Source organism: Molothrus aeneus, chromosome 6, assembly GCF_037042795.1.
Source record: "Molothrus aeneus isolate 106 chromosome 6, BPBGC_Maene_1.0, whole genome shotgun sequence".
NCBI classification, from domain to species: Eukaryota; Metazoa; Chordata; class Aves; order Passeriformes; family Icteridae; genus Molothrus; species Molothrus aeneus.
In genome coordinates this window covers 50,926,456-50,951,953 of record NC_089651.1, presented here as the reverse complement: position 1 = coordinate 50,951,953, position 25,498 = coordinate 50,926,456, and the positions used below count along the sequence as shown (strand labels likewise).

Here is a 25,498-nt window from a genome sequence, read left to right as displayed (position 1 = left end):
AGTGAAGCCTCTTTGCACAGCCACTGTCATTTCACTTGCAGACTCAGGCAGCAAACTCACAGAGTGGAATTGAGTCCAGCAAATCAGTGAATGTATTTTCTGTCTTAAGGAACTGCAACACAGCATTTTCTGCACAAAGAAGGCTTGGGTGTTCAGCACCTTTTGAACACATGCTTCCAGATGAAAAATATCTTCCACTATAATTAAGGGTAGGCTTAACTAAATATTTCTTTTGTCAGCCATTCGTTTTCAAATGCAAGTTTGTTGCCACATTATGCCATTTTAATATTGGATTGCCCTCAACCAGAACATCTGTGTACTTCACCAGCTGCTTTAAACAACTGCCTTCTTTAAAACTAAGTGAAACAGATTATGTGTTTTATTATAGTCAGATTTCACTGTGAAGTTCATTGTCTTATGTGGCACAGTTGGCAAGAAGAGAATTATCAATTCACTGCCAAGTTAAACAAAAAACTAAAACCCCTCTTACTAAAGGAACAGCAACTGCCACCTTATAATTGCAATAAAGATGTTATCACTGGAAGATTTAACATTATTTATATATTCATCTGCTTAATATTTGCTAAGACATTTAGAAGCATAGCCCAGGAAACCCACAGGTTCAGTCACTCTGCAGCTGGCAATACCAGGGAAGAAGAGATCAGTTCCTGGGCCATGTACATGATTGTAGCCTTTAGTTCAACATAGGCTTGGTTGGAATAACTGTTAGCTCAGGACATTCATGGGCACTTTCCAGAGCACAGCAGTATCTCTCAGAGTAGTGAGATGCAAAAGCTTAGTCAGGTGTAAGAAGGGATATGGGATTTCTTGTCCCAGAGCTCAGCTTTTAAAACAAAAAGTCATCAGTTATCCTTGACTTTGGTGACAAAGGATTTAAAATTGGAAACAATGGGCACATCTGCCCAAGTTTTCAGAAAGCATGAACCATGTTTAAGGTCCATCCTTATTTCTTGTTATTTCAATGGTAAATTAATTCTAAGCCAGGTCCAGTGCAGGAATAAAGTAGTACTGCATGGAGAACATCCTCAGCTAATCTACAAAATGCACAACAGTTTGAGGCTTTGACAAAATCATGTAAACAGGAGCACAGGGATTGTTTCTTGAAGGGAATTTCCTTTTTAGTGTTTGTAAACTACTGCACCAGTGAAACCAGGATGGTCTAGGATGACATTTAAAACAAAGCACTTCATAAAAACAAGGCAAATGTCAGCTATCCCAGCTTCATTAGCTAATTGATTCAAAGCATAAAGACAGTAACACCCAAATGAGATAACAAAAGTTACACACTGTCAGTGTAAGTCACAGACCAGAAGAAGATCAGATACACGTTGACATACCCACTTTTGTGTTTCTGGTGTTCAGTACATCAGGAACTTTTTGAAATCCCCTGCAATTCTCTCCACAGCTTCTCCAGCACCCCAAAGGGAAGATAAGTAGAACGTGAAGCTATTCTCAGTTTTCCTCATCTGGATGGGTTTTACTGTCCAGGAACATGTAGCTCTTTGGACTTTTAAATACATCTTTCCCTTGGAAAGCTTCATGACAGCACAGAATTTCAGTGGTTTGGGTGCTATTACATTTACATTATCAAGTCAAAGCACAACAAAATCACAGGGCACATCATACAACTTAACACAGAGAGAGGGATTTTGTAGATAGCCTAGATGGATACACAGGAGCACATTAACCTAAGAATACTGATGCAGTAGTGCTTTGGGTACCCCTGTAGAAGTGGTATTCAGATGACTGTGTAAGCATCACAGGCACTGCATTCCAAATATATTTCCAGGAGAATTTAAAGTAAACTGAAAGAAAAAGGACATCCCGGGGGATGCGGTAAGAATCAGGATAACAATGAACTGAACCCCTAAAATTCTCCCTATAAGAGGGCAGTAGGTGATCTTGTTGGAAGAGGTGCTTGTACCCCAATTAGAAGTCAAGTTCTGTCTTGACTAACATCATGTTTTACAAGGGAGTTTATTTGCTCCATTTCCTGCAATAAAGAGATGCATTCAAGCACTAAACCAAATTCAAAGCTGTGGTCTCACCCAAGTCAATAAGACAGTACCTGGGTGATTCCCATGTCTGTACTCCAAAACTGCAGTTAAATCTAATGGACATTAAAACATGGGCCAGAAGATGAAGTAAAGCAGAAAAACTGAAAAGTGACACATGCAAAACCCCAGTATAAAAAAAAGATAAACTCCTAAAGGTAAGCTACAGTTTGAGCCAGACAAAATATTAAGAGCCTCTTACACTCAGTTCAGAGTTCTGCTTCACCTTGTCCAGTCCAGACAACCTCTAAGGGTCAGTTCTTCATTTGGACTCCCTTAAAATCAGAAGAAATAAAAGTGTTTCTAGAGCATGCTTCATCTACTCCTAAAGTAGGTGGCTAAAACAGGTCAGATGAATCACATTAGCAGCAGTTTTTTCTCTCCATTGATTACACAAGGAGCCCACAGGGACCAGCATGGATGGAGACATTCAGAGTTAGGAGAAATGAAGCTCATCCCAGACATCTGCACAACTGCATCCACAGCACTACTAATCCTCTCATGGCTGAAAGTGGGACTAATTTCCACTGCAGAAAAAAGACAAAAGTAGAAGACAACCAGCTTTCTGAAGAGTGATCTCAAATGTGAATTCCCAACATGGCAAGGTCTTTCCATTCCAAACATTTGAATTAAGCCCATGGGTTGAAAGAGTCTGAGCCTGTTCTCTATTCCCAGCACCACATCTAATCTGGAATCTGACCTTTGGCATTTTATTTAACCTTACTTTTCCTACAAACAGCAAAGTAGGGATAATTTTAACATCTCTGCCAGAATGCTGAGTTACTTGATGAACATCTCTAAAGTGTTCTGGGATTTCTGTGCTCCTCATCAAAACAGTGATACTATTAACTATTATATGAACACTATTGTGATTACCAGTACAAAGACAGCATTTTTCTGATATTTACCTTTAAAACAGTTGTTATTAATTTTCATGTGCTTTTCTTTGAACAGTCCTTCTTGGTCATATTCCCATGCCTATTTCTCTGGGATTTGTATCTTCTGATCTGACACTTTGAAGGTTTATCACCAAATTCCCTTTTTGTATTGCCTGTTAAAATCACGTACTAATGAAAAAAATCATTCTTTGCTTTCTGCCTAAATATGTCTATATATAAATAGATCTCTCCATATATATAAAAGCCCACACATTCTGCCATTAAGTGTAGCAGACAAATAGATTTGAATTGCAGTAGTGTAAATAAACATGCAGCCTTTTCCCAAATCTAATGGACAGATATAAATAAGTCCTGTCTAGAAGCCACACTTGAATCACTGTACACAGTAATTTGGGCTAGAAATCAAAACAGTGTCATTGCCTCCATCCTCTGTGCTCACAACCCCAGCAGGGAAATTTCAAGGAAATTGCTCACATAATACAGACTTTCATTTACAGAACAAATAGAAACACACACACAAAACTATCTCGGTGTGTTTATGTACATATATACACATACAGAAATGTTTCAGAGGGAAGGCATCCTTGGACAAGGGAGAGCCATAGAGCAGGGCTTGGATCTCACTCATCAGTGCCACTCCCAGGATTTAGGACACTCTGTACCTCAATTTCTCTGCCTTTAACAACTGGTGTGGGGACAGCCCCCCATGGCAGCATCTGCACTAAATCCCAGCATTAAAGAAAAATCCTCAGCTCTAGAGCACAACTGCCCTGTCAGATCTCTCTCCTCTTGAATTTACAGTGATTTGGGACTTCAGACTAGAGTCTGCATGCTGGACACCAGCTAAGGAAACCCAGCTGACTCCTCCAGCCCAAGTTCCTGGAGGGATGGCTTCCCTGGATGTGCATTTCTGGGGATTGCAGTGAGAGGTGCTGTTCCAGCTACCTCAGTGCACCTGCACTGCCCCACTTCCCCTCCAGCTCTGTCCCCGCTTGCCTCGGCTCGCTCGAACATCGAAGTCAAACTCAAACTGACAAGCAACACCTGTCCCCACAGCTATTTTCCACACCCATCTACATCTAGTCCTTGCTTCATTGCCTTCTTTAAAGTTTAATAAAGGTTTCAGTGAGCAGTCTTAGTCAAGTTGCTGACTCTTTTTCTTAATGCTTCCATGACTGAGCTCAGACATCTGAAGGAATCTGGGTTTAAGTAATCTGCTCACAAAGAAGGCCCTGGAAATATGCTTTCTGTTCATCATCACCTTAAACCACAAGTGCAAATCTGCAGTACAGTGCATTTTTCTTATGTAGAAACATGATGGCATGGTTTTGCTTCTCTTGCATTGGATTTTCTCAAAAGCTCCTCTCCCAGATGGACTCTATAAAATCAGGATATATGTCTCAAAATGCATTCTTAAAATTCAACTTCCTATTCATGGTACCCACCAAAAGGCTTGGTATAATCCTTTTGGAGTACAGAGAAACAACTGCAAGATGCAGCAGTTTGTAGATTAGTTGTTTTAATTTAAACATGTGTAATTTACAAGCATGCAAATTGCAATTTGTATTTGAAGATTTGAAAATCTCAGAAATTCTGAAAAACCACCAGAAACTTTAATTTGGTGAAGCATGGCCAGCTGAGTGCTGTACTTGGATCACAACACATGCTGGGGAAGATGATGGGCTGAAGCCCCAAGAAGTAAGATGGTATCAGGCTCCTGGAGTTTGGTGGAACCCCAAAGGTGTCAATCCCTGTGTGTGACACCAAGGCAGAGCTCAGGCTCTCCTCCTCAGCCTTGCCAGGCCAGACAGACCAACCTCAAATACTTCAGACAGAATAAACCAAAAAAGCAAAGGAAAACACATTCCAGACCTCAAGAGCCAAATTCTGCATCTACAGGGAAAACCAGTCCGTGTCCGAGCCCTTGCTTTCTCCCACCCACACACAAGAGCAGCCAGCTGAAATCCCCAGTATTTGGCAGTCAAGGTTATCCTGATGCAGACCCAGAGCACACAAGTGGGCCTGGAGCTCAGGAGGAACGTGGGAAGCTGCAGGGACTGAGCTCACACCCACAGCCAATGCCTGGGCACTTGCAGGCACAGATGTGACCCTTTCTGGGAGGGAAGACTGTATCTGAAAGGAGCAGAACTGCAGTTCTGGGAGCTGAGGTGATGCCAAGTGTACTGTGTCCCTCTGAACAAACCCCTCCACTTCCTAAGGCTTGCTGCTAGGAAATCACATTGTATTTCAGGATTGATTTTTCTCTTACTTCAACCTTCAAAAGCAGGATATTGTTTCATCTTGGTCAGCAATGTCAGGATTTTCTGCAGTAAATCAGACATCGTTTTCATGTCAAATTACAGAGATATCTTACATAGGCTGTACCCTGTGGGTACTTCATTTTCACCTTCTTCTTTAATAACACATTTTCTTTCTTCTCCTTTACACACTGAACTTTATAAATAGTTTAAATAAATGCCTATCTTTGTTTAATGAGCTTGTGCTGTCTGAGTGGGCTTTGAAAATGCCATTGGTTATATGGAGTAGTTAAAAATTACCATAGGGGAGCTACTGACATGAGTGCATTACCTCTTATTAGTACTAATAATCTTGCCTAACAAGCCAGTACAGTCTTTGAAGTCTCATCCTCAAGCTCTGAGATTGATCATTATCCAAAAGTGGTGGTAGTGGGTTTTCCCCCATCCTTTATATTAGTAGTACTTAGGACTCCTAAATCCTTTGCTGCTTCTTTTGCAACAAAATTGTCCCAGTACCATAACAGGACCAGTCCAGCTGCACCATACAGCAGCGTTAGGGCCAAAATGCCTGCTGCCCTCATTCTGCAATACACACAGGCAAACTTAGAATCACATTTTCCACACTCTTCATCACTGAAAAACAAACAGAAACTTTCAAATAATTCAAACACTCCACATCTACGTGAGCCCTTAAAGACAAAGGCCAATTTTCTACATAAATAGCATCCAGCTGGTCCTCCTCCCTGCAATAATCAGAGCCAATACATGCTCTTGTGAAAATCTGATCCGTGTAAAATGCATTTTTCTTCATTTTTGAAATACGGTTCTTAGATTTCCATTCCCCAATTGAAACAAGAATGTGACTTTGATCTCAAATAATTTGCAATGCATGTCCAAAAGAGTCTTATCTGTTACTTCCATTTTAACATCACTTTATAAGAAACAGTTCCTTGGCAAACAGCAGCTTAGCTATGATGGCTGGGCAGAACAATGTTGACTACATGAAATGGCATCAAAAAGTGCTGTCTCATGAAGCAAAGACAGTCTGGAGGCAAAGCTGGCAGGAATACTTCTTTTATTATAAAAATTTTTAGAGTCTGAAGAAAGAATGAGCCTTTTGATTTAAAACCCTCCTTCAGTCTGAAAAAAAAAACTTTCAATCATCTCTTTCCCTAAATTTTTGCCTGTCTTTTTCTCCTTTTGTTTCTTTTTAGCCTGTTCTTTTCCCTGTCTCTTTCCCTCCCATGGACAAATTTAATGGGAAGTTAGTCTGAGGCTTTACACCACAAGAATTAAAATGGATCATAGGAAGAAGCCCCCATATCCTGTATCTACCTTATGAATAGCAGAAATAACAAGGCCAGCAATTTTATCCATTTGGCCTTGTTGCACAAGAAAAGGCAAGAGGGGATTTGGACATCCATGCTGTCCTGTAGCTGAAAATATGGACAGGGGCAGAGATAATGAGCATCTCTGTGAGACACCAGGATGTTGAAACCAAGCATCCACCCCCAAGAAGAAGGCACTGTAGGTAGGAAGCAGTGGGCAGCAGCTTTTTTACCATGAAAGTTCAGCTGAAATGCTTCCAATCTTTACAGACTTCATACTAAGGCTTAAAAAACACAGGACTGAGAATGACTTGCTCTAATGGATGCCCATAGGTGGATTTAAAAATTATCATAAATTCTGTTATTTGAAGCAGCCATCTGTACTTGTGTTTGTCTTAATTTTAAAGATTGACATCAATTTCCATGTGCCTTGATAATACCTTCAGTTCTGAAAAGTGTGTCTGGATCCTCATTAAACAACAGCAGACACTTCTTGTTTGTAAATATTATTACAAGGTTGGTTAAAAAAACGGGGGGGGGGGCTAAACATGTTTTGGAGATGAGAGAGAGAGAGAGAGATAAAAAAAGGGAGAAGGGGATAAACATGTTTTGGAGATGAGAGAGACAAGACAAAAATGCAAAAACAGGCTATCATGCCTAGAAGGCAAAGGGAACAGAGAGGAAATTCCTTGGGTTTGGAAATGAATTGCACTGCTGACCTCAGGTAGCTGAACCAAGCCTTTGGCACCAGTGAGACTCTGTAGGGTTTGCAGTCCAACAGGAGAAAAGAAGGGAACACTCTTCCACAGACTGCCCCAGTTTAAGGCACTAAATACACACACCACAGACAATTTACTCTGATTTAACTGTGACTGGAAATCACCTCCTACATAGACAGTGGAGCTCCTCCAATCCAATTAATATCTCAGGATAAGTCTCCTTTCATATTTATATTTGGGATAAGATTATATGCCCAAGCATCAGAATTTTTGCCCCTTAAAATCTCACCAAACCTGACTCCACCACCTCTAACAAAGAGTCTCTATCAATTTTCCTCTTCAGTAGAAATATTTCAACATAGCCACTATGAGAATAGTGCGTGCTTATCTTCATTTCCAGCAACAGCATTCTCACATTACTTTCTTAGAAGCATTTCTCTCCTTCTCTTCAAATGTCTCTGTGCTAAACCACTGAAATATGTGGCAACTGCAGTGTCAGTTGTCACAGGGAAAAATATGTCAGCAAAAACATTTGATTCAATCTGCTGTTTAAGGAAGCAACATTTCCTCAGGGTATATGCCTTGTGTGGATAAATAACAACTGTCCAAAATCCAAGGATCTAAAATCAATTTCCAATATCAAAGAGCAGATTTGAGGCAATCACCTTCAGCAAAAGAATAATGCAAACCCAGTTCCTTTTCCTCCTTTTTTAATTTAGTGCAAGTTTGTTTTGGAAAAAAAAAAAAATTAGTCTCTCAGTCACAAAATGAAGGATAAAGGATTACATAGAGGGTATTCTAGATCTCATTGAGACCATAATTCGCCACCCAGGCTTCTGCATTTTCTCTGATGAGATGCATCATATGGAATATTCACATTTGCATATTGAACAACTAGACTTGCCAATTCCTGCAGATAATCAAAAACTTCTGTCTCAACAATGTGTTTTCAGCAAGTTTCACGTTCAGCTCTGAGGCTCGCAGCATAAGAAGGACATCAGCCTCTTGGGATAATCCAGAGGAGGCCATGAAGATCATTCAAAAGTTGGAGCACCTCTCCTGCAAAACAGGCTGAGAGAATTGGGGCCGCTCAGCCTGAGAAGTCTCTGGGGAAACCTTACAGCACCTTCCAGAACCTAAAGGGGCCACAAGCAACGGGGAGAGGGTCTTTCTACAAGGGAATGGAGTGATAGGACAAGGGGGAAGGGCTTCAGACTGAAAGAGGGGATGTTTGGATCAGGTATCAGGAAGAAATTCTTTGCTGTGAGGGCAGTGAGGCACTGGCATAGGCTGTCCAGAGAAGCTGTGGCTGCCCCATCCCTGGAAGTGCCCAAGGCCAGGTTGGAAGTTGTTTTGGGTCTAGAGGGAGGTTGGGGGGTTGGAACTAGTTGGTCTTTAAGGTCCCTTCAGCCCAAACCATTGCATGATTCTGTGAATTTGTGTGCATCCATGTGAGGACAGAAGGGAGGAACATGAGCAGCTGGCTCACTGGTGGACACTCTGTTGCAGAGAAAGCACTGAGCAGGCAGAGACTTGGCCAGCCTGCAGCTTCCAGGCTCACATATTTGTGGTTCTTTATTAAGCACCTACAGGATATTTTGAACATGATATACAATTGGAGAGTTCAGCTATGCAGGTCAGAAGATCCTGCAACTAATTATGGTCTGCCAAGATACCATCCTTGAATTTTCTCCTTTTTAAACCTGCTTTCTCCCTTTCATTTAACACCCTTTGAACTCAGAAACAATTACTCCTCACATTTTTCTCCTCTTGTCAGAAAAGATTAACTCCACCATTTGGTGTGTTTTTCACTAGCTGCTCCATCTAACCTGGAAGGTCAGAGTCACCAACTTGGAACAACAATGTGTTCCACTTCTCTGTAGTGCTGCAATCCCATTACACCTCTACAACACCTGCAGCAACTTGAAATAGTCTTTTGGCAACTCTCCTGATGCTTCTTACTCATCAATAGTATCGTATTTTTTGCAGAAAGGAACAGGAATCCTTTTCTATTGTCATAGAGTCATAGAATGGTTTCAGTTGGAAGGGACCTTAAAGATCATGTAGTTCCAACCTCCCTGCCATGGGCACCTTCCATATTCTTGGGATTGCCCTGAACCAGGTGCAGGACCTTGCATTTGGCCTTGCTGACCTTGATGAGGTTCACATGGAGCCAGTTCTCAAGTGTGTCAAGGTCCCTTCCCTCCAGTGCGCTGTCTGCCCCACACAGCTTGGTGTCACTGGCAAACCCTCTGAGGGTGTGCTCAATCCCACTGTCCATGCTGCCAACAAATGTGTGAACAGTGCCAATTCCAACACTGGCCCCTGGGAGCACCACACATCACTCAGCACTGGTGTCCACTCTCACATCAAGCTGCTGACCACAGCTCTTTGAGTGTGACCATCCAGCCAATTTCTCAACCCTCGAGTTGTCCATCTCTCAGTTGTCCCTCCCGTTTAGAGTCAAGGGTGCTGTGCAGGACAGTGTCAAACATTTGGCACAAATCCAGGCAGATGATGACAGTCACTTCTTCATTATCCACCAACACTGTAACCTCGCTGCAGAAGGCTCCTGTATTTGTCAGGGACAATTCACCCTTAGTGAAGCCATGCTAGCTGGCACCTCACCTACAGCTTCCTAAAGCTGCTTGGATATTCAAACTTCATTATTCAGTGTCACTTCTGAAAATTTGGATTATTTAAAAGGCCTCCTTCTTAGGAATTCTCAGCAGGAAAAGCTACTGGAGACAGGCCTGCATCCCTTCATAGCACCAGCCTTCTGTCCCTTTGATAAATCATCTTACTGCTTGTTGGGGAAGGGGGAAGGAAAAGTCACATGCCTTTTACTGTAATATCCATCTTCACAAAATGCTCATGCTTGTCCTTTATACAGTTCTTTAATAAATATGCCAGGTATATGGTATATTTAGGTATACCATATACCTAAGAGGTATATGGTATACCTAAATATACCATATACCTGGCATATTTATTAAAGGTACCCTGGAGATACCTAAACGGTCAGCAGTGAAATTACAGAATCATAGAATATCTCATGTTAGAAGGGAACCGTAAGTATCACCGAGCCAAATTTCCTGCTCCTTGCAGGACTACCAAAAACTAAACCATATGACTAAGAGCATTGCCCAGGCACTCCTTGAACTCCGACAGGTTTGGTGCTGTGACCACTTCCCTGGGGAACTGTTCCAGTAATCCACCACCCTCTCAGTGAAGAATGTTTTCCTAAAGTCCAGTGTGAACTTCCTCTGATGCAGCTTCACTCCATTTCCTTGTGTCCTTTTGTTGGTCACCAGAGAGAGGAGAATACTGCACTCAAAGTCAGACCAGGCAATTGATGGGCACCTGCCACCAGAATTCACTATTGCAGAATCATGTTAAAACAAAAATTCTTCACTAATTTGGCGTATTCAGGGTTTTTTTGCTTGGCAGCAGCAAATGCAGCTTAAACATCGCAATTCCTGTGCGCTGATCCAATTGTGCAGCTAAACTCAGCCATGAAATGTTTGTGGGCACAATAAACTCAGTGCCTTCATCTCCCCGTCGGGGATCACCTGCTCCCAGAGGACATCTTGTAATGCTGCTGTTGCTTTGGGGATCAGCAGGTGAGAGGCTCTCCATGCACCCAAATGCTCCACGTTCATTCTGAGCTCTGCTTTCTATTCATCGGTGGGTTTCAGTTCCTCTGTTCAGAGCCAGCTCTCTCTTTTGAGAGACTCATCTTCCTTCCTGTAGCATTCTCAGTTTTGCTCTTTGGATGGGGGAATAGGAGATGTAGTTAAAAATACTGCGATGCTGTGGTGGGCGGTGTAGCAGAAATAGACAGACACCAGCTCACTGCGAAGAATACCAAGTAACATCCCAGAAAGATAAAGGCATAGCAACAAAAGAAAAGAAAATGCATTTGTGTTCTGCCACTAGAGAGCTAAATCTGGGTGGAAGATACCAAATGAGGAGTGCTGCTCGTGGCCTAGTGCACCATCCTCCTGATGGCTTCACGTGCAAAGTCATCTTACAGCAGTGTGGTCATAAAAGCACGGCTTATGGACAATCCTGCCTCCAATCATAGCCCAAATGTATGTGAGCTTTGGGGTTTTATGAAGACAGTGCAGGAATCAGCAATAAAATGGGCCCAACCCATAGTTCACAGAAACCAGAAGCCCATATGGACTGAGAAGAGGCTTAGCTCCATTAACCCTGCTTTAAAAGCAAAGTTTTTCAGGGGATATTAGGTTCTTTCCAAGAGGAAGATAAACCAAGCTTGGCTGATACAAGAAGCTGTGAGATTATTCTATGGATTTACTCCCTATTTTTCAGAGGCTTAAGTTTCTCTTTATCCAGCCAGTAACCACACAGGAAAGATTTCATCCCAAAGGGCTTTACAAATAAGTTTTTCACAAACAATACACCAGAGTCACTTACAGTCTTTAAATGAGACAATTCTTCAGACAGGCCCAGCAGCTGCTTAACACTCCATTAAAATAACCTGGCACCATTTCACCAGGGAAGTGAAGATGGCTGCATCAAAATGAAATCAGGGGGGAACTTGAGTGGCCTGATTGCAGGGATGCCTCTTGGCATAGGGTCAGGGTGCCACTGTCTGCACCACCCTGCTGGGGAGTCCTGCAGGTCTGAAAGGGCCAGTGTGGAAACAGAAAAAAAAAGAGCAGAGTAACACAGAGAGATATCATGGTTGGGTATGCATGAGCAGGCACTGATGGGATCCCCCCAGGATGGGTGTGCATGGGCAGGCACTGATGGGATCCCCAGGATGGGTGTGCATGAGCAGGCACTGATGGGATCCCCCCAGGATGGGTGTGCATGGGCAGGCACTGCTGGGATCCCCAGGATGGGTGTGCATGAGCAGGCACTGATGGGATCCCCAGGATGGGTGTGCATGGGCAGGCACTGCTGGGATGCCCAGGATGGGTGTGCATGAGCAGGCACTGATGGGATCCCCAGGATGGGTGTGCATGAACAGGCACTGATGGGATGCCCAGGATGGGTGTGCATGGGCAGGCACTGCTGGGATCCCCAGGATGGGTGTGCATGGGCAGGCACTGCTGGGATCCCCAGGATGGGTGTGCATGAGCAGGCACTGATGGGATCCCCAGGATGGGATGGGTGTGCATGGGCAGGCACTGCTGGGATCCCCAGGATGGGATGGGTGTGCATGGGCAGGCACTGCTGGGATCCCTAGGATGGGATGGGTGTGCATGGGCAGGCAATGATGGGATCCCTAGGATGGGATGGGTGTGCATGGGCAGGCACTGCTGGGATCCCCCCAGGATGGGTGTGCATGAACAGGCACTGATGGGATGCCCAGGATGGGTGTGCATGAGCAGGCACTGCTGGGATCCCCAGGATGGGATGGGTGTGCATGGGCAGGCACTGCTGGGATCCCTAGGATGGGATGGGTGTGCATGGGCAGGCAATGATGGGATCCCCACTTCTGGGGACACTTGGGTGCTCAAGGCCTTTGGTGCACTGGAGGATGGAGCAGCCCTGCTGCTGCAACACACACACGAGCATCCACTTGAGGTTAAAGCCAAGGTGAGAGATGAGTGCAAGCCTGTGTTTCGTGCACGTGGAAGACAAGGACCTTTAGAAGAGAGTGGGGCAACCCTGGAGCTGGGGCCCTTGGGCCAGAGTGCCCTCTGCTGCTACAGCCACTTTGCTTCCAGGAGCCCATGGCAGGGAGGCTTCCACCCCATTGCTCAACTAAACCTCTTTTCAATCTCTATCTTGCAAGATTTATTTTGATGCCATCAAAATCTAAAATAGCCACAGGCACAAGAATAGTCATACCATTAAAAAAACCCATCAACATGCAGATGCAACCTCAACAAAACACCACGGAAATTCCTAATAAAATAAATGCCATTTAAATGTTGCTATACAGAAACACCAGCCCTACCAGTGCAAAATTTAAAAGAAAATGTCTAGCAGTCTGCACATCAAATGTTAATACTATTTTCAAATCAACTCTAGGAGAGGATGACACATAATTTAATAAGCCTAATGGGCGTGTAATCAGCATTTGGCCATTCCTGCCATAAAACTAGGTGTCTCTCTGGCCCAAGGTGTCTAGGAAAGCCACTGAAAGACAGCTAAGGCTTTAAAAGCAGAATTTTAAAAATATCCTTTTTTTTTTTTAATTTCTTCATTGTAGATTTATTGAGAATTTCACCCAATTAAGAATAGGACTCAACAAACTGGCAGAAATACAAACAACTCTGTGGGTACAGTAAGTGGCACAGTAAGTTTGGGGCCCATTTGCACCCTAATTTACTGCCAACAATCGGCAATGTCAAGATTCCAAGCATCTCCTGACAGCCCTGACAACAGCAGTTACACAGCATTATCTAGTCTTCCAGTAAAATCTTTCCCCTCAGACAGCATTCATGCTGCATTTCACAACAGGAGGAATACACACAGTCAGCCTGGATCTCCTCAGCCCTTGCATCTGGAATCAGAACATTTTGGGGAGTGGGGGTGTCCTGTAACTGCTTTTGCTACCACTCACACACAGAACTGAGCAGCAAGTCACAAAATAATGGAAATTGCCAAGATATTTGCCTAACAAAAGGCAGAAATAATGTTAAAAATATCTAATCGGAGGGTAGAAAGTTTCATTTTAAGGTATTTGATAAAGAATGCTCATTGTGTATAGAAAGAGAATCCATCATCTCCTCTAGTTACATACTTAGTCAAACAATCCATTTTTTTACTCAAAAAGAAAGATATTTTAAAGATACATTATAATAACGATATGCAGACAAATGTATCACAAAGTGATGCCTAGTGCTGTTTCAACATTGTGACCATTTTATCTGGACAATTGTATAACACAAGTTACAACAACTGAACACATTAAGCAAAAAAATTTTTTACAAAAAGTGAGACACTCCCTACCCCACAACTATTGACCAGAATTTTTTCAAGTCCCAAACTGCATAGGAAAATGATTGTCTGTTAGTGAGGGTAGAAATTCTGTTTCGTGTCTTCAAATATCTGTTGGGGTTTTAATAGACCTCAATACTTGCATAAGGATGGAGTTATACTGGGGGTGGGGATGGAGGAGAAGAGGGGGCAGAGGCAATACTGAGCAGAACCAATATCAAATAAAAAGTGCTAATTTTATATTCTAACAATCACAGTTGTTCAAATGTTTGCAAACTACAAACCAACCCCTACAAATGAAACAATATCCTTATTTTAAATATAATTCATAAGGAATTCTGCAGCTACAAGGTTATGAAAAAGACATGTATACTCTGCAGCAGCATAAAAAATTATCCTATGTACAATCCAAGCATCAATTTTCTCTTCTCTATCACCATCAGTATTTTATCTTGAAGGAGCATCTGTCAGATTCTCCAGAACTAAAAATAGCAAAGACCCTTTTAAAGAGAACAGTTTCTGGTTTATATTTATAACTGCCCTGCACTCGCTGTCTCTGGCTGCATGGCCATGAAATTTGTGCAAGATATAATCAATTACCCAGCTTTGCACTTCATCATGCAGTTAAACTCCCGTTACCTGCAACGAACCCTCCAAGCACTTCTCCCCATGCACAGGGCAGAGATTATAAAACACAATAAATATCTGCACATTGAAGAACTAACTGTAGAGCTGACTGACATTACACAGCAAAAACCTTGTGAGAACAAAAACCAAGCACACTGATGTATAAAACAGAGAGCCTACCTGAATTCTTCAAATGCATACATGGCCTAGCAACTACACAAATGCTCTGAAATTTAAAATAATCTTCTTAACGTGCAGAGGACCATTTAGTTTGTCAAACTGCAGCAAAATGCATAATGACGAGACAGTATATTTGGAATATTCTGAGGAGAAAGGGTATGCAGATACTGGCCTGCAGCCTACAGCTCAGCCAGCTGCTGACAAGCAGCAGCTAACAGGAAAAGGCGATAGAGTACCATGTGATCATTCCTGCAAGTCTGATTAATGCAGTATACTCCAAGAATACAGGCTGATATCTTCATTATTCGAGCCAAATAAGTCAAATATGGTACACGACAGGCTTCACAGCTAAATTATCATTCACATGCTACATCGAAATCAGCAAGCGCAAGCAGAGGATAATAAAAAACTAAATATATATTGTAACCAAAGAGATTAATTAGGCCCATTCAAGCTGGTTTTCTTACCTTGTAGTGATATTTTAGTCTGTTTTTATTCATCTAAACCATCAGTGATGGAACAAAAGACTGCATCCACAAACCTCCCCTTCCATGAATGCCAGAACATTTAAAGTAGTTTATCTGCTAGAAATCATTTCCTCTGTAGTCTATCCCCAACCACTTTAACTCCTTCAGCCCTGAACTCATTGCCATAAACCCCATTTGCAGGGCCATGCGGGCTTTTTAGGGTTTACAGGGTTAACACCAAGAAATCGCAGCAGTGCCACTGAATGAGGTGGGATAAGAGCCAAAGGAGTCATGTCTGCGAGATCACAGAAGGGAGATAGGAATGAGGAAAGTTGAGCATTTCGTGGCATTGCAGTGTGCAGGCGAGGATGCTTCAGCTGCCTAGCAACAGCGCACGCAATCTCCATGGCAACAGCGCAGCCAGCGCAGGGGGCAGAGCATCCGCTGCGCACCCCAGGGGCGACACACGGGGACACCCCCGGCGGCACGGCCACACCGCCCTGTGCCGGGTGAACCGGGGGCCGCGGGGCACGGCGGGCTCGGCGCTGCAGCCTCGCCTCCTCCGTGGGGAGCCCCCGGGGCTGCTGCTGCGGCTGCGGGGAGCGCACGGCCACGCTCCGGGATGGGCTCGGCGAGGGACGGCACTGCTGCTGCTGCTGATGGGAATAACACGGCAGCGATCCTCCCGAGGCTGAGAAAACACCGCTCACGGTGCTGGGGAACACACCCCAATGAGCAGGAGCCAGAGCTCGCCATGCCCGTAGCAATCCCGTGGAAATTTTGGACACGCAGGAATCATACTCCCATCACCAGTTTGCTTAGGGGTTGTTTGGGTGTTAGCCATGAGACTGCAGAGACTTTGCCCAGGCAGCCAAACTCAGCCGCGGGATGGGGAGGGCAGGGTGGGGTTAAACCCTGAGGCTCTGCACACTGCAATGGGATGGGAAGGGCAGAGGGGAGGTTTAACCCTGAGGCTGTGCACACTGCAATGGGATGGGGAGGGCAGAGGGGAGGTTTAACCCTGAGGCTGTGCACACTGCAATGGGATGGGGAGGGCAGGGTGGGGTTAAACCCTGAGGCTGTGCACCCTGCATTGGGATGGGGAGGGCAGGGAGGGTTCAACCCTGAGGCTGTGCACACTGCCTCTGGCACCCCATGGGTGCCAGCACTGGCCAGAGGGGGACAGGCACTGCTGGCTAGAGAGCAGGTGAAAGGTGAGGACTGCTGGAAATGAGGAAGATTCAAATCCTGGGAAATCAACCCCTGGGAAGGAGAGAGAATGGGGCAGTGGGAGAATGGGCTGTCTGGGAAAGTCACAGGGAGACAGCAAATTCAAAGCCACCTCTGGGGCTGCTCCCCTCCTTGCCTCGTTCACTGCTAGGGCTGGTTTCTAGCACAAGGAAACACGTGGAGGATTTTGGCTGGAGTCTGAACTATCCAAACCCAACTACAGCTCCTGAGGCTCTAGGGCAATGGCTGTCCTACTGAGCTGTGGGATTTGGAGCTGGAAAAGCATCCAAAGGGTACAGACTGCCACATCTCCTAGACACAGTGACTGGGGACCGGCCATGGTAACTGTGGCATCTGATCTCATGTCTCTGAGAAATACTGGCAAAAAGGGCTGGAATGAAAGGAAAAGGCACTCATGGCAAAAAAACCCAGCACTGGGAAAACCCAGCACAAAAAAAAAATATCCACATTTATTTGAGACATGGTGTTTTTAATGTAGTAGTGACCTTGGGTTTCATTTTATTTCCTTTAAACAAATGTGATAGTGTTAAGTGACAATAAAGGCATGCTGTAGGAACACTAAAACACATGCAGTCACACCATCTGACAGAAATTAATTCTTCCACAGGCATCCAGCAAGAGAAGGACTGCAAGGTAGGTGATTCTGGCTATAGCCTAATAAAAGATTAAAACTGGCAGCGAGGAGAACACAACCATCCAAAGAAGCCTCCTGCCATACTTAGGCTGAGCTTCAGCACAAGTGTGCTCACTGCACACAGCACCCCAGCAGCTGGGAGCAGCAGGGGGACCCCTTGCAAGCAACTGTTCTGCTCCTGACCTTGCAGGAAATGGTTTTATACCCTCAGAGCTGGCCAAGGTCCCTCATGGGGGAAGGATGGAATTCTGAACTTCTCTTTTCTTGCTCACCACAATCTTCCTCTAACTTGAATCAAGTGGAAGAGGGCTGGTGTTTCTTTTTCATGCTGTTTTTCTAAAATAAAACCATTCTATAGAATTAAGAGCAAACATACTGCTTTCCCCTAAGGATTCTTCTTGAAACAAAATTGACAAAATCACTGTCTGGTCTTCCAATTTCTGCAGCTTCTCAACAGCCACAATGCAAATAAATAGTTAACTGTTCAAGTCAAGTCTTCTGTCATCAATGAGTTCACTGTGAAGGACTAGAAAAGCAAACATCCTCCACAAAGTTTTCATATACAGCAAAGGTCAGCTGTTGAAAGGTTTCATTAGGATAACATTTTAACTTTTTTTTTTTCTTGGCCAGCACTTTCACAACAGCTGAAAGCATTACACACAGAAACAGCAGGACTTCTTCTATCATGTGAGACAACCAATAGTCTCAATTCTGGTTAATTAATTCCTAGGATTCCCATATTCAATAGTGAGATCTGAGACCATCATGTCCTACTGTAGACATGAATGTGGCTCAGCATGAAGTTTTACCAAACAGAACCCACAGGAGCTTCAGAAAGTCACATGAACACATGCAATGGCCAAATTCATCAATAAATGCAAGCCTATAATACCTCCTTATAAAGTTTTAGCAAAGACTGTAACTTCCTGTGCCCTGAGCCAGACTGGAGGTCTTGAGAAGCAGACAGAAATTATGTCAGAAACCACAATCAGCAATGAAAATTTTCACAAGAAGTTGTTTATTCCCTTCCTGGCAGTGTAGCCAGTCCAGACATTTGATGACAAATGTCCCTCATTTTAACAAAAATTGAAATTATGTCACATGAAAGAGACATAATTTAAAGAGACAAAATTTACTAAAGATTGGGTGGGACAATTTATGTAATGAGAACTGTGGGACCCAGACTCCACCTTCTGATCAGAGGCCAAAAAAGATGTGACACTGAGTGTCCCTCCCACTGAAGACAAGCAGCAGCTTTTTGGGAAACACTTTGCAGTTTTAATGCTGGGCTCTAACAAACAAATGAGACTGTAATAGAAGTGGTTATCCTTGATGAAAGCTTGTCAAAAAAGCAAAGGATGCACAAAAAGCCTGGACATATGACAAACCAGAACAAGGCAGAGGATACTGGTGAAATTTCTGGCTCTATCTAGAATTTCACTGCCATACAAGAGCTTCAGGCTGATGCTAAGAGCCCATTTCCTCAAGTGTAACATCTTGCATTATTGTTATTTAGTATATCAGTGTATCAGCATTTGTCCTCCTGACCTGAAATTCCACCAAAGCCTTTGCCAGATGCTTGGTGACATTATCTGATCACAAACAGACTGAGGCATTTTAATGAAGTTATTCCCTTATTCCCTTGCTCAAGAAAGGAAAGGAAGAAAGCCACTAACACAGTGGACTTCTGTCATTAAGCCTGCATTATCATTATGCTGAAATGATATTCAGACCACTCTAAAAAAACCCCTGCAACTGTGCTGAAAAATTCAGCATTCACTTCAATTCATGAGGAAGAAAACAAAAAGAAGGGAAATGAGCCAACAAGAGCATATCTAATGAGTGTTCATTCACTGCATCTCCAAAATTTCTGCACAGTGGAGAATGTGGCAATCACAGGCAGCATCCCAGAATATGCTGAAAAGTCTCCTTTTGACAGGATTGTCTCTGAGTTCAAATGACTTTTGTGGGCTTAAGAAAATAAGATTTAAAATGTCTATTGAAATAGAAAAGGAGTGGCTACCTTTGTTTGTTCAGGTACTGGGGAGATTGTAAAAATAACTGCAGTGCCCTTAAGTTTACAGAACAAGGATGCATTCAGTATTGGAGTATTGACTTAAAGCTTCAGCTGTTAAAAGGGAGGATGGGTGGGGCAAAAATGAACATTTTTTTTCCTCCTTTTATTAATGGTATTTCTATTATGTGTTGCCTTAACATACAATGTGAATTTTGACGCACAAGGATAATCCAACATATTTCAGGCTTTTCCTTTCACTCTCAGGTTTTCAGGTTGACCATGAAAGTTTGATTTCCTGATATCAACCCTCACCAAAAAAAATCCTACCTCATTTATATATCTTGGAATTATCACAACCCATGAATATTTGCACAGAAATAATCAATTTTTTCCCTCTCAGCTTTGGCCCAAACATTCTTCATGCTTTGCAAATCTCAGGGCTTGAGATTCCTGACCACAGGATGGCTGATGCCTTCCCCACAGCTTTACTCTTATCATTCTGGGAGTATCACATACCATTTTCAGGAACAGACACCCTGTACCAGGTGCAGACCAGCACACAGGGCTGAAAGGGGATGTTTTTCCACAACAGCCTCATCTGCCTTATTCTAGTGCTTTAGGGAAGGTGCACTGGAGTGAACCAGAGAGAATGGGGTTCTTACTGATTTTCTATCAGCCCTTGGGGACAGCACCAAGTCACAGCTAGCAATCCAACAGAACTCAGCCAGTCAGGGTGAAAACTAAAAGCTCCATCCGGATTATTAAGTTATTGATCACTGCAGCAGAGCCTGAAATACCCAGTCAAGTGTAGGACTGTGTGGTGCTGACCACCATAGAAAGCTGAAAATGGAAAAGCAGTTTACATAAACAACAGACAAGGATATATGAGATAAATTTAAATTAGAAAAAGAAGAAATATGGTCAGGCCACCAAACATCTAAAAACTAAGATTCAGTCTGTATAGGCTGCAAATGTTATGACCAGGATTTGGGTATTGCTTCCTGTTTATGAGAAATTATTTAAAATAATACAAAATGTAGTGACAGAGCAAGGGACAACTGCTTCAATCTAAAAGGCCAGTGAAGAATAGGTACTAGGAGGAAATTCTTTCCTGCGAGGGTGGCAAGGCACTGCAAGAGTTTGAAGCTGTGGATACCCCATTCCTGGAAGTGTCCAAGGCCAGGCTGGGTGAAGCTCTGAGCAACCTGGTCTGGTGGAGGTGTCCCTGCCCATGGCAGGGGGATGGGGACTAAATGGTCTGTAAGGTCTCTTCCCACCCAAACCATTCTATGACCCTATTGATTAAAAAAAAAAAATAAAATGAAATCCCTTCCATGGAAAGGGACAAGGCTATACAAATTTGAAGTGCAAGGTAATAATGTATTATTTTTCCTAGATAAAAAACAACCAACCTTTTTTTTTCTTCAGTTCAGCACAGATAAATTTGAAACATGTTGCAGACAGAAGTCTGCTTTGTAATAATAAATTACACTGCCTCAATATTCACCTGACAGGCACAGTATCTTACAGCAGCTACATCTTTGCTGATTAGTATCTGTACAAACACAGAGCAGAACACAGAAGACACCATCAGGGAAAATCAGAAGAAATATACATTGTAAACTTCCTTAAATCTGGCTGAAATTAGTAATTTGACTTTTTCTAAATTGTGAGGGATTAACTGGGGGGGAAAAGGGAAGTTAGAGGTTACAACTTGACCAGCATTATCACCACTATCAAGTGAAATGTCAGTGGAACTGGAAATAGAGTCTGAATAAAGCATGGTCAGTCACCCACTAAAGGGCACTTCCCAATAAAACATTTGGGCACTTCTGTGGGGTGTACACCTCAGATCTCACCAAACACACACCTGTGTGCTTCAGACATGGATACAATACTACCACAAACACCCTGGCTTCTTGTCATCTCCAAGCAAGCCACTGGCCTAGATCTTGTGTTTCCCCTGTCCAGTGGCATGCTTGCAGTCAGAAGTAACAGCCACCATAAACCAAGCAACCTCCCCCCCACAACTGGGCACATCATTGCCTGAATTTTTGACTCATTATCAGGTATACTGGCAAGACAGAAGTTATTCTGCATGGAAAATACCAGTGTCTGCTAGACATCTTCTCTGGTAAACATTAGAAGAGTGTTCTTAGTAACAAACTGCAGAGAAGCAGGTGTCCACCTGCAACCATCCCTGAAGCCCACACCTCCCCAGATATGCCTATCAGCTGGAATTTGGACATGAGATAAGATAATGGGGATAGTATTGTTTAATGGTCCCAGGTCTGGGGAGAGGAATGTATCCACAAGGGGAAGCAGGGCTGGAATGCTGCTGGTCAGACACTGGGGGAAGCTGCTGCGGTGCAGAGTGGGGGTGAGCCCAGCCCTCAGGGCTCCAGCTGGTGTTGAGAGAGCTCAGGACAGAGGCAAACCCCTCCAGGCAGGTCCTGTCACCTCATCCTCACTCCAGTGAGCTCAGCTGTGATAACTCCCCTGCCAGGCAGTACCGGGACAGTCACACATGACTGAAGGTTCTCCTCTCTGCTGAAGGGCCATAATGAGCCACAATGGCCTCAACTGCACTGATAGAACACTGATAGAGCAGCTGTGACATGTTCAAAGGTGTCAAAGACTCCTGCAGCATCCCCTGATCCACAACATCACCCAGCTTAAAGTCCCTGCCCCAAGGGAGGCACGTGGGTGTTCCCACCTGAACCTGAATGAATATAAACCCAGTAGATTCTGTGGTCTGGGCATTTTTCTCCACTGCCTCTTTAGGATTGCCACCACTACCACCTCCTCATGGAATCAGTCTGCAACCATCACTTTGACCAACAAACATCAAAAAAAAAAAACCCAACCAAGCCTCACCATGAGGGCCATGGGTGGTGAGATCTTTCTACTCTTACCCTTTCTTTCTCTTTCTTATATATATCCTTAAGTGATACTTTAATGCTTTCATATTGTCATGTTGCTGTAGATAACAACAACCAAAAGGGTACTTATCTGTTTTCCTGTGCAACCAAATTGTTCCACAATGAGCCCTACATGTGTATATTTACAGACACTGAGCATTCAGTGTTGTTTCCCCATTCTGCCCCAAGGGATCTATTAACAAAACCTGGGTTGCCCTTGGCTTCTGGGATGGTTGTTAACACTTACACCTCTCCACTCTCTAGTTAGATGGTAGCATATAGGCAAGAGAAAAATGAAGGTTGTTTTACAGCTCTGCTCCTTGGCCAAAAGTAACCTCACTGCAGCTGATAAAAGTCCTGATTGCTAAACTATCTGTAGAGCAAGCTCTCTGCAGCACAAGATCACAGCACCCAGCCTTAACAGCTGTTGGCTTATGGGGATTTTACATACACATCATGTGAAAGCTCAGACCAGATCAAGGCCCAGAATTTCACCTGCAACAAAGAATTATAGAATGGTTGGGGTTGGAAGGGACCTTCAATATCATCTCATTCCAGCCTGTGCAATGGGTGGGAACATCTTCCACTAGACCAGGTTGTTCCAAGCCCCATCCAGCCTGGCCTTGAACACTTCCAGGGATGGGGCAGCCACAGCTTTTCTGGGCAACCTCTGCCAGTGCCTCACCATGCTGGCAGTGAAGAATTTCTTCCTACACCTAATTTAAACATCCCCTGTTTCAATTTGAAGCCATTCCCCCTTGGCCTATCATTACAAGCCCTTATAAGAAGTCCCTCTCCAGCTCCCCTTTAAGTGCTGGAAAGTTGCTACATGTGGGGGTTATTCAGTATAAGGTGCTGTTGACAGAGAATCTGCCAAAACTGAGCTGCATTGCTATCACATTAGCATGTGTTCTCCCCTTTCTTCCTACAAAAAAACTGGGGAAAAAAAATCCCAGATTTTTCTTCCCTTGCATCTGATGCAAAAGACATTAGAATAAACATGTGCAGGAATTATTCACACACACTGTGGAATTCTTTGTTCAGAAACAGCTTCTGACAGCAGCACCAGACCTAAGCTGTGGCAATTTCAGAACATTTCCTCACTCCCATGGGAACACACAAAGTTCTGATTCCTCCAAGGCTTCATTACATCCTAGCACTCATCAGCACTTTCACACCCTCTCCCAAATGGCCTTGCTGGCACGAGAGACTTGGTGCCACTGGAGCTGTGCTTCTGGCCAGGGGAAGGTGACACCACTGTCACCCTGGCCAGGTTCTGGCCTACTCTGCATGAACAAATCTTGCCTCCAGTAAGGCTTCTGACATCACTTCATTATAGACACATTCACCACTCTGTAAAAACACAGAATGGGGGAGTAAAGAAGACAGTCAGACTCTTCTCAGAGGTGACAGGACAAGAGGCAATAGGTGCAAATTTTGAAACACAGGAAATCCACTTCAGAAATGAGAACAAACTTCTCTACCATGAGTGCTCAAACATTGGCACAGGTTGCCTGGAAAGGTTGGGAGATGTTCAGAACTCCTTAGGACAAGGCCATGAGCAAGGGTTGGACTCGATGATCTCCAGCTGTCCTTGCCAGCCTCCACAGCTCTTTGGCTCTGTGAGCAGGACCTTCCCATCCCCTGGGCACAGAACAGTTTGCTCCTGAAGTGTGTCTGGCTGCTACAGCAGATGTTCCACAGGCAGCACCAGGTCATTCCCATAACCTCTCCCCTTTGTGACAGCTCCTGTGGAATTTGCTTTCTGACCACGCCTGCTCCCTAAGGAAAGCACAGCCAGGGGAGGGGGATTGTACCTCATCTTTAGCCAGAACCACTGACACAGAGAGGCCACAGTGCTGAGACTTCACACTGCCTTCTTCCTTTAAGGCTGGAGGAAAGTTAAGGGTGGCCACAAGTATATCCTACAACCCAGGAGAACCTCAGGGGGAGCTTTCTCTGAACTGCATGTGGCCTGGCCACGCTGCAGAGGGTCAATGGAAATGTGCCAACTTCTCCAATCTCTTGGCAGAGCATCACCAGGACTCAATGTTTCTGAGCCAGACCTAGCAAGGAGAAATGTTTTATGATATTCTATGGAAAATCAAAACCAAAGCAGGAAGCTTATGTTGCAAAGTATTGTTATGAATATTGTGTTTCTATCCCTCATTTGTTCTTCACATAAAAAAAGACTGAAGATTGAAAATTTGTGGGTTTTTGGTTTGTTTTTGTTTAAGAAGCTGAGAAATATCACAGGTCCTGGTTTTTTCTGCTTCTGCTGGACTCATTGAAGGGGGTCCACTGGCTTTTTCGATGAACAGTATTAGGTCTGACACTTTCATTACAGGATGTGCCAAAATGAACACAAAAACACCCTTTTAACATAAGCTGCATATTATCCTTTAGAGTCAAATGCATGAAAATCACAAAAACTGCATCACAGCAAAAGCCTTTATACAACCTGTGAACCCAGGCAGTATTTAGGACCCCACATCATCTGAACATCATCAGCTCTCGAGTTCCCAGTGGTAGTAGGGATGAGATTTTGTTTCCTAACAAAAGGACAAGCACTAAAATTCACAAAAGCAAACCACTAACAGAGACCCCATGTTAGGGGGAGGGTTTTTTGTGTTTTATAGCCAGAATTTTCCATGCATCTCCTAATCTTCCTGTATCTTCTCTAATAAAAACAGGATTTCTAAGGTGGTGGCTGGAATAGTGAAGCCCTACTGTTTCCTTCAGGACTGTGTAGGAAAGTTATTGATGAAGTCTGAATTCTTATTTTGGCTCTGCCAGCCCCCAGACCTCTGCTTTATGCACAGTCTGAACCAGTCTTCAACAATCAAACCATTCCTGTGACCTGTCCCAACAGCCCTAAGCCCTTGCCAGCCACCTCTCCTGCCCAAGAGCCAGCCAGAGAAACCAGGAGAGCTTGGGAGGAGGAGCAGAGCAGGAGGTCACAGACACACAGACACACAGACACTGCTTGCCCAGCTATAATTGCATGGCTTATCATTTCTCAACTGAATGATCCCCTTTTCTCACTCTGTCTTTAAAAATGCCCACTTAGCCTACACAACCATGATTAACTACCTGGGGTGGAGCCAGCAGCATTTTTACCGCCAAGTAAGGAGCAGCAGCACAAACTGCCTTGCACTACCATGAATCCAGCTTAGTACAACAGCAGTTGCCTCCCTACCT

At 43.8% G+C, this 25,498-nt stretch overlaps 1 protein-coding gene across 6 annotated transcripts in view; it reads right to left on the bottom strand.

Annotated features, from left to right (window-relative positions):
* Nucleotides 1-25,498, bottom strand: part of EVL (Enah/Vasp-like) — a 147,056-nt gene that overhangs the window by 105,327 nt on the left and 16,231 nt on the right. For 2 of the 6 annotated variants that reach the window (XM_066551827.1, XM_066551834.1), the window contains exon 1: nt 15,008-15,213. The exons of 1 other annotated variant lie outside the window; for it this stretch is intronic. In XM_066551827.1, coding sequence (XP_066407924.1) covers nt 15,008-15,030 — 23 coding nt within the window. In that variant the 5' untranslated portion in view covers nt 15,031-15,213. Of the gene's footprint in view, nt 1-15,007; nt 15,216-15,474; nt 15,769-25,498 lie in introns of those variants that run through there. 3 more of the 6 variants (XM_066551831.1, XM_066551833.1, XM_066551832.1) reach the window with 3 other exon arrangements.